Below are 20,144 nucleotides of genomic sequence, written 5' to 3'. Positions count from 1 at the left end.
TTTGTCTTACAGTATGTTTTTCAGTTTACAGTTTGTCTTACAGTTTGTTTTACAGTTTAGAGTTTGTTTTACAGTTCACAGTTTGTCTTACAGTGCGTCTTACAGTTTGTTTTACAGTTTGAAGGTTCGTCTTACAGTTTGTTTTACAGTTAACAGTTTGTTTTACAGTTTGTCTTACAGTTTACAGTTTGTCTTACAGTTTACAGTTTGTTTTACAGTTTGTCTTACAGTTACAGTTTGTCTTACAGTTTGTTTCACAATTTACAGTTTGTCTTACAGTTTATTTTACAGTTTAGTTTGTCTTACAGTTTGTTTTATCGCTTGCAGTTTGTCTTACAGTGTGTTTTACAGTTACAGATTATCTTACAGTTTATTTTACAGTTTACAGTTTGTTTTGCAGTTTGTTTTACAGTTTACAGTTTGTTGTACAGTTTACAGTTTGTTTTACAGTTTACAGTTTGTCTTACAGTTTGTTTTACAGTTTACAGTTTGTCTAACAGTTTATCTTACAGTTTGTTTTGCAGTTTACAGTTTGTCTTACAGTTTAATGTTTGTATTAGTTTACAGTTTTCTTGCAGAAGAAAAGAAAGCATGTTATGAGTACATGTAGATAAAAGGTTAACAACAGTTCTGAATCGATACATTAAGATTACTTTAATAACAACTAATTTAGTTCTCAGTAACTTAATAGAATGACCAGTGCAACCTATGGCAGTATCATTGGCAAATAAAATAATTATGGGGACGAACAGTATCATGGATATTTGCAAGAAAGAGAGCTAGTCGAAATACAAATCCATGCGCCACACGAGCATTTATGGAATTTAAATTGGAACAAAATGTTATCTATAAACACTTTCTGCTGCCGTCCAGTAGATAAATCGAAAACCAGTCAGGTAATGCCCTGTATATAATTCAAGTTTGTGCAATTGCCCTTTATGCGAGACCCCGTGGAAGTTTTCAGTATTTCAAGCAAAAAATGTTACTATCATCTCTCAATTGTCAACCACATTACAAAGACTACGATATATTGCTAATAACTTAATGTACAGCACAGTGAAAAAGGTTAGAAAGCCAGACTGACACCTACAGATTACATTAGCAGAAAATGTAGTGCAAGTTTATTATAAACTTTAATCCTGAAAGAAAGCCAACACCAACGCAAATGTTGATAATAGCTATGGAGATTCATTAGTTTAATAGTACAAGAGTAACATATATAATCACTTCCAGTGTCATGTTTTATCAGATTTTATTAGCGTATTTATTCTTTTTATTCCACCTTCATTTGTAATATGTATGCATAATTTGGTGCGATCACGGGAGAGAAACTGATAGCCCATAATATTAAGGAAACCTGGCATGCCAACGAGTCTCTGGTTCGAAAGGCCAGCCATATAGTCCCACTATGCAAGCTCAAAGTTTCAATCTCCTCCTCGGCGCTGTATGACAGGCGACTTAAATTAGCAAATATCAATAAACAACCAATTTGACGGAGGCATGGAAGAATGTAACTTTTAATGCTACTGCATATGTTAGTGGAAGAAACGTTTAGATACATGTGGAAATGTCTCAGGAGCTGTATCGGAAGATTATAGTACACATGATCCGTTGAGTTATCTCCCTTAAAACATTCATTCAACAATGCCAAGTTCGTTGTATCGAAGCTTTCTTAGTATTCACCAGAACGTACAATATTGATTTTATCTTTACAGCAACAAATCCAGTTCTTATTAACCTCGTAAATTGATATTAGCATCAGACCAGGTATAAGCTTGCTATTAGTAATATTATTTCTGGGGGAAGAAAAACAGTGGGTCCCCTTGTTGACAACAGTAGAAGACCCATATTTCCACATCACTCCTCCTCTCCTGATGGAAACAAATGTAGTGCTGTATGCAGGTTGAGCTGTATGATCCACGGTCAATTCCCTTGATTGCAACAGTCCAGTGGGTTTACAACCCTCACCAACAAACCCACCACCAAATAATCATTGAAGGGGTCCTGCTTCACTCATGTTAATAGTCTGAAATAACAATAAATCTGACGGCAACACGTCTGAATTAAATTTAAGCAATACAGTATCAAAATGATATTCGAAGTCCTAGATGACAGCCTGGTATTCACTAAGATCAAGTTACCCTACGAACTAGCGGCACTCAAGTGCCGTATTATGTTTCATCTATTATGTATCATCAGTTATACGTAAGCTGTGGCAACAACGAATGGACTTTCGCTGCGATAACACAATTAAGAGAATTCGCACAGGTACCGTACAGAGTTACATTGTCAGTTTGTTTTAAGAATTATATATAAACAACTGTTTTCAGGCAGCAGCAATCTCGTGATAAACTAATAGTCAAACATTTATCATTTCCTATCTATATTACTGTCCCAATTCACTCTTTACCACTGATAAAACACACCCATTCGTGGATGACAAGAGTTGTCAGTATTCCAAACCAGGGTCATTTGGCAATCTAATGAGCAGAATTGTATAGAATCGTCATCGTGGAGAAGAAAATGGCGTTTCTTAGTCACTCTATTTCTATCTGATTTTTGCCTTAATTGTTATTGAATTTTGGACACTGCGTAAGCTCGATTCCCATCTGGAAGAACTCTACCAGTTGCAGCAAGAATGATAAAGTTCTCAACATGGTGTATACAAAACTGGTCATACAAGAAGTCATTTGCAAGTGACAACATTGAATATTACAGTTTGTTGTATCTCTTGCTCAGGGTCACAGTGTTTTCTTTGAACGCCGAACTCATCGAAAATACACTGATCTCATAATTATTAAATATCATCATCTGTGCAAATCTGCTAAATCTGTTTTTCTGTCCTGTAGAAAGGTTTTTTGACCCTAATGGTGAAAATAAAGGTTAATTCGCCGGGTTGGATTCATGCGATGGACGTCCGAGAGTTATGGGTAGGTACGTTACTGTCCTTTGAATGGCTATGTGTAGTTTTTCAGTCTTTTGGCGATTCTGAAGCGATAAAAGACTTGTAAGAAACGTCGAATCGAGCGGATGGTTGGGGTCACGCTTGTTCCTTGTGTTCATATATAGTACCGATAAGGTGATTTCATGTCAGGGATTTCATCGTACTTTATTGATAAAACTTCAGACTGCTGTGCTTGCAGATTGATGGTCAGTCCGACAAACTCGAGAATCGAGATCGCATTGCCAATGATGTTGGAATTGTGTTCCTTCATCAGCTGAAATATCCGAGCGTACAGGATGAAAGAAAGTATAACTGCCTGGAACGCATTGCCAATGAATTGTATATAAATAAGATTAAATAGTTGATACATAGTGTTCGTAGGATTGGATGAATGAAAAACTCTTCAGATAATTTTGTAAATTATATATATAATCTCATTTCCCATGTTTGTAAGCATATCTGATTGATAACGTCATGGCCCTGTGTCTCTGTAATGTCTAATGAATTAATCACATCAATTTAGTGTTTGCCCACTAATAACATTATATCTCCTTCAAGAAAATGGTGACAATAAATGATCATCCAAAGTTGAAACTGATTTTTCGAGATCGGTAACTGTATTATTGGTAATTACATGGATAAATCGTAACAAAATGGATATGCTGTTTGACTGGATTTAGGAATAATTTATTTTGATGTAAATACTGTGTGCGTATGAATCGTAAACAATTATTCGAGAAATTTGAATGTCGATGAATGGGCGTGAGAATCGGAGTTGCCAGCAAGAAGCTGATATTTTGTGGCTGTCATTATCTTCTTTTTTCTCATTTTTATTATAGTTTTTATTATACTTGCCCGTTGGTACCTTTGTAATCTGAATTGCATGATATAAAAGTTGGGCATCTTACAAGTAGACTCTTCGTATATGGAGGTGGGAGGTGGTGGTAGATGGATGGACAGAGAGCCTATTATTAGGTCATATACAAAGACGCAATATTTGATGGTGGTCAAATTATATATGTAAATATATGGCGAATATTTTACCTTTTACATACCAGAGGTATTTGAAGTGTTCTTAATATTTTGTTATAACGTTCTTTGTTTCTTTGATACTGTCGATATATTTTACTCCACTTGTTGACAAAATAACTTGCTATAAAATGATCTGCATATGCACGATTACTGCATATGCATGTAGTGTAACAGTATATAAATGACAACGACTTAAAAGTGTCCGAAACGTAAAACCATTCTGCTACTGTGCAAAGAGCATACTGTAAAACCCGATCGCCCTTAGGGTATTCTTTCGCTGATTTCAAGGCCGACTTGCATCAAATTTGCCGACACAATTATCTGTCATATTCTATAATTTAGTTTTAAAGATGGTACGAATTCATGGAAGATAACCAACGTTCTGGAAGACCGTTGTCTGCGGTTGGTGAAGTGACTGCTACGAAGAGAACAATTGATGAAGATGCTCTATACATGGGGGAAGATATTTCTGTTCGCAAGGGTATTAACTCATTTGCTGTTTGTAATGTATTGAAGAATCACTTGAAGCTTGAAGCTTGAAAAAGGATTTATGAATCCAGCGTTGTTGACAGCTGATAAAAATAACACTGGCGTTGAGATCGCCAAACAGCTATTCTCCACATATGAAAAGAGCGACTAAAGAAGTTTGAATGAGATTGTCACATGTAATGAAAGGTAAATTGGCTTTTTGCAAACGCGACTCGAGAGAAAATAGTAAAGCTAGGATGGTAGAAACAAGCAGAGACCCCAAACTGCAACCGGCCCGTCGTCCAGTTACATATATCAGACTCTGCTTGTGTTACTGGACATTTACATTCATCCAGGGTATTTCCAAAAGTTGTGGAGCACTACAGAACCTGATGTACTGTTCTCTAAAACCACTGTTGAACAGCGCACTAATATACAGACCATTATAAATACACCTCATATTTTGAAAACTTTGATTTCAATTAACACAATTGAGGAAAAGTATATACCGCCGTAGTTTTCTCTCCGCTTGTACCCGATATGTGGGGTTAAATTACAGCTTAGTTATAACATTTCTCGCATAAGATCGGCGATGAAGGAGAAAGTTATCAAAATTAATCCAGCAGTTATTGCTTATGTTTTTAAATATTTCGCAGTGATAATTATAGGTTACTGAATTTGCAATTTGGGAAAATATGAACGAGTTTTTGGGATGGAACACTGCACGACCTTGGGAGTGCAGTATATCCTTCCGACTAAACGAGTTCATATTTTCCCATACAAATGCAGTAACCTTTATATTATATGCTCATTTTTTTAAATCTACCTAAGGTTTAATTATATAAACACAATACACTACAAGAAACAACGTAAATGAATGTATGCCTCATTTCAAACTAAATACACACGCGTATATTCATCATTACACAACAACAACATTATTAATGCGCACATAACTCCGCCCTGACAAATTTGAACTTAGTCGGGCGCTCGACATAACTTTCGAAAGAAAATGACGTGTCTAGTTTAGTTAAAATTGAAATTTGGAGTCATATTGTGAATGAATGTGCATTGCAACAACTTTTCCATTTGATCTGGAATGAACTGATTTTGGTATTTTTTTCTCGATTTTAGGAAATTTCGTGATTATTGACTGGATTTGTATGTGACGATTCCACATGAAATACATGAGCTTTAATAAGCAAGAGAGAAGCGTGTTGACATCTGCAAATGTGTTTCTGTTTCTGTCATTGAATGTTTGAAACCAATATGTGGGGAAAATATGAAGTCTTTCAATTGCAATTATCAAAAAGACGCTATGGAATTTAATGCTTATTTCATTTTGAGCGCAGTAAGGAGGATGCAATTGCACTTATCATCAAAATTACAGCACAATTTCGAAATGTGTAATCCGGCTTGAAAACCTATGACATGGCTCATGTAATTCGGATTTGCAGAATTAAGAAAATACATTTTGAGGAAATTCAGGATGTAAAACTGTAAGTATATTTTATTTTGCCATTCTTATCACCAGCTAAACAAGAGAGTATATGACTTGTCACTTGTATGTTACTTGTAAGGACATTGTCTTGCGTCTGTTATATAATGTAGCTAGCCTAAATCCGTAACATTGTATTAACGTGGAATGTGCCAAAGCAGCTGGTATGTGTCAGTCCATGAAACATCTGTTTTAGTTCATTCAGAAACAAATTCAAACAACCACAATGTAAAGAGCCTCTTACGCGAGTGTACATGATTTGTGTACAAAAACAAAAGTGCTGGCGTCTGCGTCCATTGTTTGTTTACATTAGAAAGTAGTTCCTTTATGCACATGAATGCTATATGTGTATTTTCGCGCGAGTTCAGTATCGGGTAATATTGAACGATTCTGACAATGTAAAGTTAACGGGGAAAATAAAGAGCATATAATAATTATAGGTTACTTCATTTGCATGGAAAAATATGAACGCGTTTTTCGGATGGATATACTTCACTCAAAGTCGTGCAGTATATCCATCCGACAAAACTCTTTCATATTTTTCCATGCCAATGCAGTAAGCTATAATTATCACTGCGAAATATTTAAAAACATAGGCAATAACATATGCAGTAACCTTTTTATTATATACTCATTTTCTTATTCTACCTAAAAATAATTATTATACAAACAAAAATACACTACAAGAAACAAAGTGACTGAATTTATGCCGTATTGCAAGCTAAATACACAAGCACAGATTCATCGGTACACAACAACATTTTTAATGCGCACATAACTCCTCCCAGATAAATTTTAACTTAGTCGCGCGCGTTCTGGTCTATTTAAAATTGAAATTTAGATTCATATTGTGAATGAACTCGCATTGCAACAACTTTTCCATTTAGTCTTGAATGAATAGATTTTGGTATTTTTGTCGATTCTGCTAAATTTCGTGATTTTGTCTGGATATATCTGTGCCAATTCTACATGACGTACATCTGATTTCAGCAGCGAAGGAGCAGCATGTTGACAGCTGGAAGTGTGTTTCTGTTCTGTATTTGAATATTTGAAATCATAATGTGGCAAAATATGAAGTCTTTCAATTGCAATTAACAAAAAGACGCTTAGGAATATAATATTTATTTTATTTTGAGTGCAGTAAGGAGGATGTAATTGCACTTGGAATATAGTCGAAATTACAGTACAATTTCGAAATATGTAATCAATCCTGAGAACCCGTGACATGGCTCATTTAAGTCGGATTTTTAGAACTGAAAAAGTACATTTTGAGGAAATTCAGGATGTAAACCTGTTAAGTATATTTTTTTCCCATTCTTATTACCAGCTAAAGAAGACAGTTTATGCCTTGTCACCTCATGTTATTCGTCGGAACCCAGCAATTATATGATCTGTCTGGCGTCTATCGCTAGCCTGGATCCGAAACATTGTATCAAAAAAGTTAACGCGTAATGTAGCAAAGCAGCTGGTATGTAGCAGTCCACCAAATATCTGCTTTAGTTCTTTCAGAAACAAATTTAATCAACCAAAACGAAAAGAGTCTACTACGTGAGTGTACATGATTTATTTACAAAGTATTTCCTTATACACTAGACCGCTCCAGTGGCCTAGTGGTTAGAGCGTCCGCCTCGAATGCGGGAGGTCGTGGGTTCGATCCCCGGCTGAGTCATACCAGAGACTTAAAAAATGGTACTAACAGCTGCCTCGCTTGGCGTTCAGCATTAAGAGGTTAGTGTTAGGACTGGTCGGCCTGGTGTCAGGATAATGTGACTGGGTGGGACATCATGCTACATGTCTGCGGCATGATGCCCCAGTGCTAGACATCACTATAAACTGCCACATTGCAGACATCGTAGCGATATGACTGAAAAATTGTTAAAGCTACGTTAAAAATCAAAATCACAAATCACAAATCACCTTATACACTATTGGGCACACGTCGTGCATGTGAGTACAATATGAATTACACGTGAGTGCAATATAGTAAAATACAGACAATATAAAGTTAAAGGAGAAGAAAATGAGCTTATAATAACAATTATTATGATTTTTAAAAGACTCAGCCGCTACCGTGCGTGGTTTAGAAGCAATATTTGGTTGAAAATAACCGGATCGCGGGTATTAAATCGAGTAAATCGGAAACAGATCAAATTCGGAAACCTACATAATTATAATCTAATAATACGAATTAATACCGGCGCTGTATAATTTGGAGTAAGAAAATTCTATTTTCTCGCGTCGTTTGTGGCCAGATACCATTTTGTTTGGTTCTGTCAAAGTATATTCTTCCCATACCCTTAACCCCCCTCCCCCCCCCCAACAACAAACAAACAGATTGTTGGACTTCAAGATGAGCGTAAGCTTTGTTGTTGGAATTTTATGCGAGATAAAGACATGCCATTCTCTGCTCACTTTTGCACGAGTCTATTACTCGGCGTAAAATAGTAATGACGGTACGTCTATATGTAAGTGGAAGTAACTTTGCAGTAAACAGGTGCAGGTCGATAACAATATTTCGTCATAAACGTTTCCCTGTTTGGAAGGTGACAAATCAGATAATTTAAATTAACTAGTCAATGTCTCACTGAGATTTTGGTATAATTTCCAACTGTATATTTCTTTTTAAATATTGCGCAGTACATCCATCTCTCCGTAAGTCCCAACTCTGCAGAAGGAAGATAATGGGATTAGTTTTTTTTTTAAATGACTTTAATGACTATTATTATCACAATTAATATTTAAAACAAATATAAACAGTCACATTATTCACTGAAGAAAAAAAAATTGGTCCAAAAGTACTAATATTTATATAGTGTTATTTTGTTTTCCAATTTCTTAATTTCCTTGACTGATCCAATACTAATTGTAAATGGCGCAACAGTACATTGAAAAGGAGACTGGTGGCATGCGAATATGCTGGCTGTTACTCAAAGAACTCCTTACGTTACTCTCGAGTGCAAAAATTAGGAACAAGCACAGTGGCATATCTGAATAGTGTGAATTGCCATTAAGAGACATTTAATGAGAATACAATGTATGGCTGGAACAATCAAGATTTATGCGACTGGTAAAATGACATTGACCCAGTCTTTAGGAAGATTATCAGTATAAAAAGTAATCTGATTAAAGTCAGATCTCCGCTGTTGTACGTGAAGATCTGACAACGACCGCTTAAGGGTCATGTTCTGGTGACCTTTGAATTAGCCAAAGGAAATACAGCTTTAAAAACTCTGAAAGTGAATCAAATCGTTCAGTACACATTCATCCACGCTACTCAGTCTCCAAAGGCGAAGATATAAGACTTCATCTGATTGGTTGATAAAATTAGTGATTATGGTAATAATTTAGGTTACCGGTACATGACTCCTAAGCGGTCGCTGTCAGATCTTCATGTAAAACACTGGAGATATGATTTTTTCGGGTGGGTGGCACCATAATATTTTCAGTGTTTAGGGCCCTGGAATGCCTTAATCCAGCACTGCGTGTACAGTACATAATCCAAGAACTTGACATAGCCAGGTAGGCAAGGAAATAAGGTAATTGCAACCTGGGCCGGCTAAAAGGCCGATTAGATCGATTTGAATCGGGCCCCGCTCTCACAGGGGTTCCGCGCGCTAGTAATTTAAAAATATATATATATTTAGAGAGAAAGTAATTTTAAGTGATGAAAGAAAATTTTAAGTTCAATATCATATAAAATGCGTTTAAAAGTTTATTTTGAAATGCCGTGCTGGGGGGGGGGGGGGAAGGGGAACAAAATAATAATGATCCAAATCGGGCCCGGCGTTTGCTAAGGCCGGTGCTGATTGTAACCACAATTTAATTTTTATGTGTGTACACATAAGCGATAAATGTGAATGGACACATAAAATCGTGTGACCATACAAGCAATAGTGTCTCAAAAACTGGGCTACGTACAATAAAAAGTATCAGGCGTACTTTTCCAAAGCAATTATTATCGCAGTATATATCTTACTATAATATCAGAGAGAGAGAGAGAGAGAGAGAGAGAGAGCGTTATAGAATATGCTATAAAGCAGAGGTCGGCAACCTACGGCACGCGTGCCACAAAGTGTCATGTCAAAAGGTTTTGTGTGGCACGCGAAAGGCAGCCAAAATCCAGATTTTAAAAGTGTTTCTCTCTTACTGGTGGCACGCACTCGTTCATTTTGTAATTAATCCGGAAAAAAGTGGCATGCTAGCAGAAAATAGCTTTATTACAACATTAATGAGCGCGAAAACGTCTCGGACTTCCTGCTCACTGCGTCTCTGACTGCACACTGTGACGTCACCTGACAATATTACTCGCAGTCAAGACCAAAAATAAAACCAGTCAAACAAACGAAACAAAACAACAACAGAAAATATGAAAAGTAAAGTTTAAGACAGCTTATAAAACTGTGCTTTCAATCTCCCAAAATTGTGGCTGCTAACATTAGTTATGAAAATTTGCACAAATCTAATTTATTTGAGCAGACGCATCAATAATGTACAATAGAATTCCGATTCTTGTTAGGTATGTGCACTGTACTGTTGCATACTTGGGAGGAAGGGGCAGCAAAACTTAGGTAACGGCAGTTTTGAAAGAAAATAGGAAACTTAAATTGATTTGCTTTATACAGATTGATCCTATTTGTTTTACTACAACTTTCTACAGTCTAAGGTGGATTTTATATTGTACACTGCTTGTTTATTACGTGGGGGTGGGGGTGGAGAGGGTGTACACTAAGCTAATATTACACCACAAGTTTGTTTAGCATCAACGTGCGAAAAACAATCTAGTATTGTTAGGTACACAACATTTTATTTTTTACATCGTACATGCCTGGTACACCTTTTGTTATTATGGTACACCTGTCTTTATGACTATAAGAAAAACGGTCCAATAAGGATGCACTCTGTTAGTTAAGGAAATGTTGTTGTTGTTGTGGGGTTTAACGCCATTTTTCAGCACGATAGGCTATACATGGCGGCCAGTATTAATGGTGGAGGAAGAACCCGGAAAACCCCGGAAAGAACCACCGACCCAAGAGAAGCTACTGGCAAGCTTTCTCAAGTTAAGGAAATAAAAGCAGTACAAAAATATTGCAACATATTAACTATCTTTACAGAAATAAAGCAAATTTACTCGATAAAACGTTCCGATCGTTTATCTAGGAATAAGGGAGGAAGGCTATAAATGGTAAACATGAAAGGAAGAAGTAGTTGTTGTTGTTGTTGTAGGGTTTAACACCATTTTTCAGCACACGATAGCTATACGTGGCGGGCAGTATCAGTGGTGGAGGAAGAACCCGGGGAAACCCCAGAAAGAACCACCGACCCACGAGAAGCTACTGGCAAGCTTTCTCACATTTGCTGAATCCGAGACTCGAACCTACGCAGACAGAGATGAGATGGCAGTGATCCGTAACGGAGAGCGCTTTAGACCACTCGGAAACCGGAAGAAGTAGTACCAGACGTAGTATGATGTGTCTCCAGTTCACGTTCATACTTGTTCTGAATGTACATGTAAAACCTTTGTAAATAACTCATTTCTAACTTGTAACAGTTTTTCAGGATTTCCATGTACATCTGATTCGAAGAACTGCAAGTGTATAAATGACTTCCATGACAGAAGTTTGGAATATTCATCTAAAGCCTTTGTAAATAACTGATTTCCAACTTGTAACACTTTTTCAGGATTTCCGTCTGCATCTGATTCGAAGAACTGCAAGTGTATAAATGATTCATATGAGAGAGAACAGTTTGTCAACTGTGCTGATGTTGAAATACTACCGAAACCCAAGATGATAGAAGCAGATAATAGGTGTGTTGAGATTAGGGACTGGTTCAGTGCACACCATGGTTATCTTTATTCAAAACCCCGAAAACCAATATAAAGGACAACTGGTTGCTGTAATTATCTGTTTTTAATTTATGGAGGCTGATAGTAGGCGGTGGTGGTAGGAAATACCATAAACATTAACTTAATTTTGATGGTTCCGATACCATTATAGACAAATGTATTACTAATTAAGAACTTATTGAGAATTAGATTGGAAAGGCCCACCATCTCCGCAGATATGTTTATTAAGAATAAAGTCAAGACTTCGTAATATATGTTCTGCTTCGTTTGAGCATTCTTATGACCATTAAATCTTCATGTATATGGTACAATTTTTCAGGGAATCTTAGTTTATTTTATAGAACCTTTTTTTCGCTAACGTCATTAATGACGAGTACGCCTCATAGTTAGTTTACGTAAGTTGCGAGATGCACGTGATTCTTCCGGTAAAGAATGTCGTAGTTTTGGGAAGTGATTGTCTGAGTTGGATGCTCTCCAGTTTCATAAGTCTAATCGCGATGTGCGTATTATGTGTGGTTAGTAAATATTTACTTCGCTAAAAAAATAGGTTACTTTGATACCAGACTTTAACTAAGGTCAAGTAAATAGAATCAATTAATAACTTTGGGATCTTAGGACAAAACAAAATAGAACTGAAATTACATATTTGTGTTTCAATACCTTCTCATAACGATGTATTTTCTTAAAATTCAGAACTGACCAGTCTACGACTGCTACAGTTGGATTGTTTCCCGAGATAATCACTGAATCAGTACAGCATGGATCAGCAAGTATAAAAGCAAATACAATACCCCAATTGAAATCCATGACAACAAGGAAGGACAAGATAGGATCTACGCCCACTTTAAGAAAGTCACAGATGACATCCACAGGCATGACGAAGAGCACACTTCCTCCTATCACGTTTTCTACACCACTATCTCTACGTCCCAGTACAGTGACCTTTAGAAAATCGGATTCAAAAGTTTTCTTTCCCATACCATTAGATCAGAAAGAAACTACAACATTTGCAATGAAGCCTCTCATAAGTGTCGATAGAAGGGTTACCTCAGAAACGGCGCCGTTCTTTTCACCGAGGGGGCAAGCATCAACAACCCACATAGACTTGCGATATCCATACCTAAGCTTTCCCTTGTTAAGCCACTGGACACATCTTCCACGCCCATTCCTCATTGGTAGGGGTCTGTCTGAGGGGATCGAAAGATTGTCGTGTGACATCTATTCGGACAAATTTAGATGCAAAGGAATAGGACTGTACCAACAAAGTGAAGGCATTGAAAGTTGGTGTGAGATGAATTGTCGATCAGGCAATTGCGCCCACTTCATGTGTTTTTGCTCTTGCGATGAGACCATAAATATCACTTCTAGTTGTTCTGCTAGATCCGAATTCAGAAGCGTCGCCGGGATGGATGAATGGTGCGCCGCCAATTGCAAGGTGGGATACTGCCCAGCTATAGTATGCAATGTTGCTGACTGTTTAGCTGGAAGTACAGACCAAACCAACAGTAGTATCGAGAACTGATTGCTCTTTGATTTTCCCACCTGATACTTGAAGTAGTCTTACTCATTACACTCATCAAGGAGTAATTAGGCATTGAAATCATATTTGGAGATGGATTTCTGACTTGGGCCCAATATTCTTACATTCTGTGGGGTTTGATAATGCAAGTCTGGACTGTGGATTACTACTCGTATGAATACATCGACTCATTCTGAACTGGCTGGTTAAATTGTAATAGGCTTGACCATTCTGACATTGGGTCCATTTTGACATATTTTCATCTCGATACGATAGTATACATCTTCTGCTGTACACATTACTCACCACTCGAATAAACTTTCGGTCAACATTATATTATTATTAAATGAAGACGTATTAACCCACGGCCGCCTTCATGTGTTATAATCATTATAGGTTTGATCAGAACAAATTTGTCCAAATTCTTAAACTGTACAAAATAAGAAAAGAAATAAAATTTAAAAAATCATTTTAAGAAAATATCCTTATTGATAAAGTTGCCCATGTGGCTAAAGTAATGAATCAAGTGTAGGAGATATCTCGAGAATGAAGGGTTCAACATTTCAGACCTATTAAAGAGAGACTGGATTTGGAACATCATAGGAACAATAGGCTTTCATTACAGATTGTGATCATACGTGATAACAGGTCTGTTGCAAAACCTTCTTTCATGCAAAACTACATTTTGTTTGCAGGATACATTGGTGCCACATTCAGTAATCATGACTACGGTCCTGGTCAAGACGAGGCAAAGTTGAAAAATTAGCAAGGGGACAAATATTTATTCTTGAACTTTGTGTAACCCAGACAAAAGTCTACATCTGGCAAGAACTACAAATGCACATTTCTAAAAGGAGACAAACATCTGGAATAAGTCTACGGAATATTGGTGGCCAGAAAACGTCCACGTTTTGCATGAAAATAGATGGAAGGTTTTTGTCAGTCTGATCTTATTTTCTCCTAAACGTTTCTTTCTCCTTCATAAATGGATATAGTGGGTCCCCTTTGCTGTTGAGTATTGTTTGTCAATGTAAGTGACAGTTAACTATCTCCCAATGCGAGGAGGAAATCTGGGTCTGATAATTTCGTGATAAACCATGAAACACTGTATGTAGTATGCGGAAACTCCGTATAGATGTTTTTTTTTCTCCAGACAAATGCTAGTATAAGTGTGTATAATGAGACACAAATATGGTTATGTTTTCTTTTTCTAAGTACAATTGGTATGTTTTACTTCATCTCATTTCCACACCAGCACAGGTTTAATTTCCATTCCTCGGATACCCAAGGTGCCGGGATTAAGTCGATGTTTGTATAAGAATGACCTTACATCAGTTATATCTGCGCCTCAATTTTATCCGCCTTTTAGACGTAGACATTCTTCCTCTTTATCAATTTTCTAAATTTGTTGCCAGTATTGTGACTGCATTTTTTTTTCTTTATCTTTGGAAGAGGCTGTTTATACTCGCTGTCAAACTTTATCGTATTTCTGCTACTGATCATGTCATCGCTGCATGTATTTTCTTACACCCATCATTCATACATTTGGTGTGCTAGTTTACATGTACAATGTATTTAAATTTCCTGTCTGATATTAATTTTGCCAATAATTTGTTGAGACGATGACCCCTGATTTAATAGCTCTTATTAGTAATGGCCAAATTATGCATTTCCATTATCTGTGTAACACAATTGTTGTTTCATGTGGAAAACGTATTTTTTTTAAAAACAAAAACGTTTGACTACACATTGCTGATATCTGAAAAGAAATTATACTCCATTATGTATATTCTGAGAGTCCTGGTGTTAGCTTGTGTAATTCTTACTTAGGCGTTTTTTTTTTTTTTGTTTTTTTTTTACATCTTAACATTTACATAGGTAGCAGCATTCACTCAGCTTTGTTAACAATATTTTGTTTGATATTTTCTCAGATTAACTCCCAGTTTTCAGTTGTTTATTCTTCATAGTTTTGTGGAACTGATTGTATTCTGCCTAGGATGGAGGAAAGAAAGATATGAATCAATATAAACTTGTTATATAGTTCTTATTTATTTTAGTTCATTGGTATATAAAGTCAGCATTAAAAGTATATATCTTTTTGTTGGTTTACTATTTTATAATTCCATGCCAAGTCACCCAGAGATCCCGGGGTGATCATCTCCTATTTCCATGATATTTCTTCCAGCTGTACATTTATGTAAACGACGGCTGCAAGCAGACTTTCAGTAAATATTTCTCCAATTACTTATGAGTTACGACCGATTGAAATTGGGGTGGGTAGCATGGGTTTTTTCACTTGCAAATTCGTCGGTTTACAACGGAGGGTTTTCAAATACTGGTAACTTTTTATTATTTAGATGTCAGGTTCATATTTACTAGACGATAAATTTGTGACGTGGATAACCAAATCGGAGCTCAGATAATATCTCAGCTATTTGTAAAGATACACCCCTAAAGCTGGCCTTTTGTTCATTACTGATTGTTTTTCTACATATGTTAAGGAAGCACTACTACCTGGTCATCCATCACAAACACCAAAACTGACCTTATTTGCAAAATGTGCCTACAAGGGATTGTACCAAATGAATCCCGTCTATATCAATTTCTTTGCTAAGCTTTACTTGTAAAGAATAGCAAAATGAGACAATTTTGCACTCGTAATAGATGGTTTGACCGTGTTGGCAATTACCTAGCACAATGAAGTATTTTTATATGATCCAAGATGCATGCTTTAGCTGTATTTGTGCCAAATTTCAACTATATTTCTCGGTACCTTCATAGTGAAATCATTTTGTGTTTGTGCACCCTATCCTGAGATAACACAAATGCTGTAAATCAGCACATGTCGTACCATCAGCAGGAAATGGCCTTTGTAAATGTTTGCTAATTTCAATCCACTGTCGGTACTGTTTTCAAATAAAATCATGTGTTTTGTTTGTGATTGATGACCAGAAGTGGTATTAGGTTAAAATCACATAGTTTGCGTCTAATGATAAGGCGCGATTTTCACTGATTCTGATTGCTAAGGTCTGGATGACTATGAGAGAACCACATGAAGAAAAGAAAAAACAAGGCAGGTTCAATTTCGGACAAGGGACAAGGATTTTGATCACGATAAATGAAATTGGCTCATATGTTGGACATGTTTTTGTTATGGTACATAACCTCTCTTCTATGATGGTAACATATGTCCTAAATCGTGGAAAGTGGGGTTTCATAAAGATTGGGGCTAACTTTTCTTAGCCAAATATGAGGGCATGTTATATGTGAACCAATTGTACAGTCCTGCATTTCTGCACTGTAATGAAAAACCTAGATGAACGTGTATTGCAGCTGGAATGGCAATACAAGATTTTCATTGGAATCTCCGCCGCTAGATTCATGGTATTTATTCAAGATATCAACCAGGAAGCCACATAAACTCGGCAGAGTGTAGCACTAGTAATCCAAAGGTTGGTTGGTCAATATCGGCACAGGCTGGATGCTTCAGCGTGTCCAAGGCAAAGACACTTATCTCCCTTTTCATCGGTATGATACAGCCAATAGTGTGTTTAAATTACTGTAAAAAGCAACAAACACAACTTTAGCGAAGCATAAATGATTAGTCCCGACTCCACGAGAAACGATGAACATGAGTTTGTACAAGAAGACATAATCTCGGACTTTCACAACGATTGCATTTATATAAAATGTACGCTATATTTGATTGATTTTATCTATATCTTCTATTTATTTTGTATATATTTTAAAGAACTTGAAAAGATTTACCTTGAATCGTTTATATCTATCATCTTAACGATTGTAGCAGATTCTAATCTGTTTATATTTACAGTCTCATTTACGTATGTCACTGTGTATCAACGACTTAACTAATGTATCAAACTCCATACAGACATCAATTTAGACTCTGATTCCGTCGCCTTCGGAATTGAGGAAAGAACGTTACAATCCAGTGAAAGGACATTTACTGCCCAGGCTTTTGGATCTGGGACTGGATATAAGAAAGCTTTGAGTAAAGCAATGCATCATCTGCTTCTTTGGGACACAATACATATAACAATACTTGGGTAGCTTTACAAAGCATATAATACGTATCCTATGAGTGATACAAAACATACAGTAGTGGTTACATAGTGTGCATCAGAATGCAGACTCCACCCATGTCTATTTGTTTTTGAATGTAAGGTCTGTGTCACAATATTCGCGTTATAAGCATGCGACAATTTTACCTGGACATATCCTGCGTCTGGTTTTGTTACAACATATATCATGTCTGTGTATTTTAATTCAATTTTTTGAACGCCGAATATTTCCAGACAGGTTTTCGTGTAAGATTTCGTCCAATGTAGCTTTCATACTTGAATTTGCAATAAAAAAAATAAAAATGCTGAACATGATTATTTGTTTTTACATAACCATATCACATAATAAATTATTGTTTCATCGCTAACACTGGTGTTATTCTTGCAGAGTAGGAAACAAGTCTGATTATTTGGTACTTTTATTGGAAACACACATCTATCCAATTTTCTTTCATGTCTCAGCTTTATTTCACGTATACTGTGATACGCAAACTTAACGAGGTATTACATTGATGTATTGTCACGCTCGTGGCTTAACATATAATGGGATAGTCTAGCATTATATCATCATAGAAAATATTGCTATTCCCAAATACACATATGAATTATCATGCCTGTAGTTGTAAGCTTCTTGGCGTTGCACATCATTACCAAGAGACCACCAGAGGTCAACCCCAGTGACCACAGATTAGACTTGAGACCTATGTGTAGAAGGGCCATAATGTGTGACTAAATTGATACTGTTTGAAAACCGAGTCTACCAGGGCATTAAACATAAATAGAATGTAACAGGCTTGAATGTGTTTGAAAGAACCAGAATGCCCTTTCCAGATAGCGTCTCCTGCCACAATTGGAAAGCATTCTCTATTGTTATCTCTCCAGGAGATTGATGTTCATGGAACACTACAAAACAGACCAAACACTACTAACTTTTTGAAAAGAGGGTAGGATAGGCATCACAACAGCTGAAAATTGTGCTTTCTACATGTTGAGTTGATCCCGAAGTGGAATGCCCATTGTAAGACAAGAAAGCTCTAATTTCCTGAGACGAAGCCTCGTGTAACTCAAAACTGTGTTCATTTGGTTTGGTTGGCAACGTTTCGCTATTGAAACAGAAGAATCGTTTGCTGGGGTCTCATTAACAAACAGCCCAAACTGAAACATCCATGGTCGTACTGAGCTAAACAAAAGATAAAATATGTATATTGTTATGTATATTTAATGTAATTTATATTTGATTTAATTCTATTTGTAAGTTTTAATTTTCTTTTATTTCATTCCATGTTAAAATAATTTAATTTTATTTAATGGAAATTTACATTTTCCTGAAATTAGTTTAACCTATTTTGTTGTAAACACCAAACTTTGTATCTAAAAGCTGACATAGTTCCTGACCTTGACTGAGAATCAAGTAAACAATTTTTTTAAAAATTCATTCTTAATGTGTCAAGGCTGACTGGGACAACAAGACTTTAGACGTAAATAGCTTCTACGATGTTCTCGAAATTCTGGTTTTACCGAAGGGTTGACCCTCGTCCGGGCATCTGTTTTGAGCAGTATTCAGTTTTATATCAATGTTTAGAGAAATATTCTTAGTTTGGGCTTTTTACCTTTGACACTGAAAGGTTTTTTTGTTGTGACCAGTTCAGTTAAAATTTAATATCTAAAGGAATTATTTTTTTCCCTGGAATATTTTAGTGCTCATACAGAATTCTTGGACAAAGACATTTATTGAAATTTGATTCTGAATTCAAGACTCAAATATTATTTTCTGTGGTTCACAAAGAACTGTAGACACATCAGCACTATATTGACTACAGTAAACGTCATCGCCTTCCATTTCGGATTTTCGTCGGGTCTCGAACTAAAACTCATTAAAACATTATATTACTAGGACTAATAGTTTAATTCTTGGATTATTTTTGGATTTGATTCTTAAAACCTGAGGTTCTTTTTTCCATTTTTTCCATGTTTTTCCAGGGAAATTTTACAAAGCTTGTTGTCTTCACTCTTTCTTTGTTACTGTTTATTAGAGCCTAAACATGTAACAATAAATATATATATATTTAGTCAAGAGCACATTATTTTTGTGGATCATTTATTATTTCAGCTTGAATAGTAGAAAATGATAAACTTCAATATAAAAATCAAATTTGAAACAATAAGAAAGTCAGTGGGTTATATTCATCACTTTGTTAGCAACCTGGTATAAAAATTATAATGTATATAGATAGTGGTCACTAATTTCCCTTGACATGTGACACTCTATCTACTCATGATATATAACTGTTCAAAATGTTTCATCAGAATATCTTTAGTGATTCAAAGTTTTACTTGTACAAGGATGCAAGTCAGAGTTACATTTTCTCTTGCTGTAACCTTTAACTTGAAGCAGGTGGCATACCTTTGTTGTTGCAACACACCCTTAGATCAATTAACTGGCTTAGTTTGCATCAAAATTATTATCAGTGATTCAAAAAGGTATAGTCCAGATAAGGATGCAACTCAAAGAATTACATTGTTCATTATCTTGACCATGACCTTGGCAGGAGGAATGTCTATGGTATGTGACACACCATCCATACTGTACATAATATATAATTGACAAATGTTTTCATTAACATAATTCCAATGACTCAAAAGTTGTACTCTGGAGATGAATACAAGTCAAATAAATATACATTTACCCTTGCCGTAACCTTGACCTTGACGCAACATCCATGGTTTGGCATGGGACACAGTATAAATACAAATGG

General features: G+C 36.1%; 1 protein-coding gene across 1 annotated transcript in view; it reads left to right on the top strand.

The window, feature by feature from the left end:
* LOC149794095 (uncharacterized) overlaps positions 1–17,698 on the top strand; it is a 59,907-nt gene extending 42,209 nt beyond the window's left edge. Inside the window, exons 3-4 of the mRNA XM_089968059.1 lie at positions 11,622–11,748; positions 12,481–17,698. Of these exons, the coding sequence (XP_089824185.1) occupies positions 11,622–11,748; positions 12,481–13,309 (956 nt within the window). The 3' untranslated portion in view covers positions 13,310–17,698. The remainder of the gene's footprint in view (positions 1–11,621; positions 11,749–12,480) is intronic.
* Positions 17,699–20,144: the final 2,446 nt, after the last annotated feature.

The sequence above is a fragment of the Sinohyriopsis cumingii genome, chromosome 8 (genome assembly GCF_028554795.1).
Source record: "Sinohyriopsis cumingii isolate HCF-2022 chromosome 8, ASM2855479v2, whole genome shotgun sequence".
Classification (NCBI taxonomy): Eukaryota; Metazoa; Mollusca; class Bivalvia; order Unionida; family Unionidae; genus Sinohyriopsis; species Sinohyriopsis cumingii.
The sequence above is the reverse complement of the archived record's forward strand: the minus strand, read 5'-3'. Positions and strand labels throughout refer to the sequence as shown.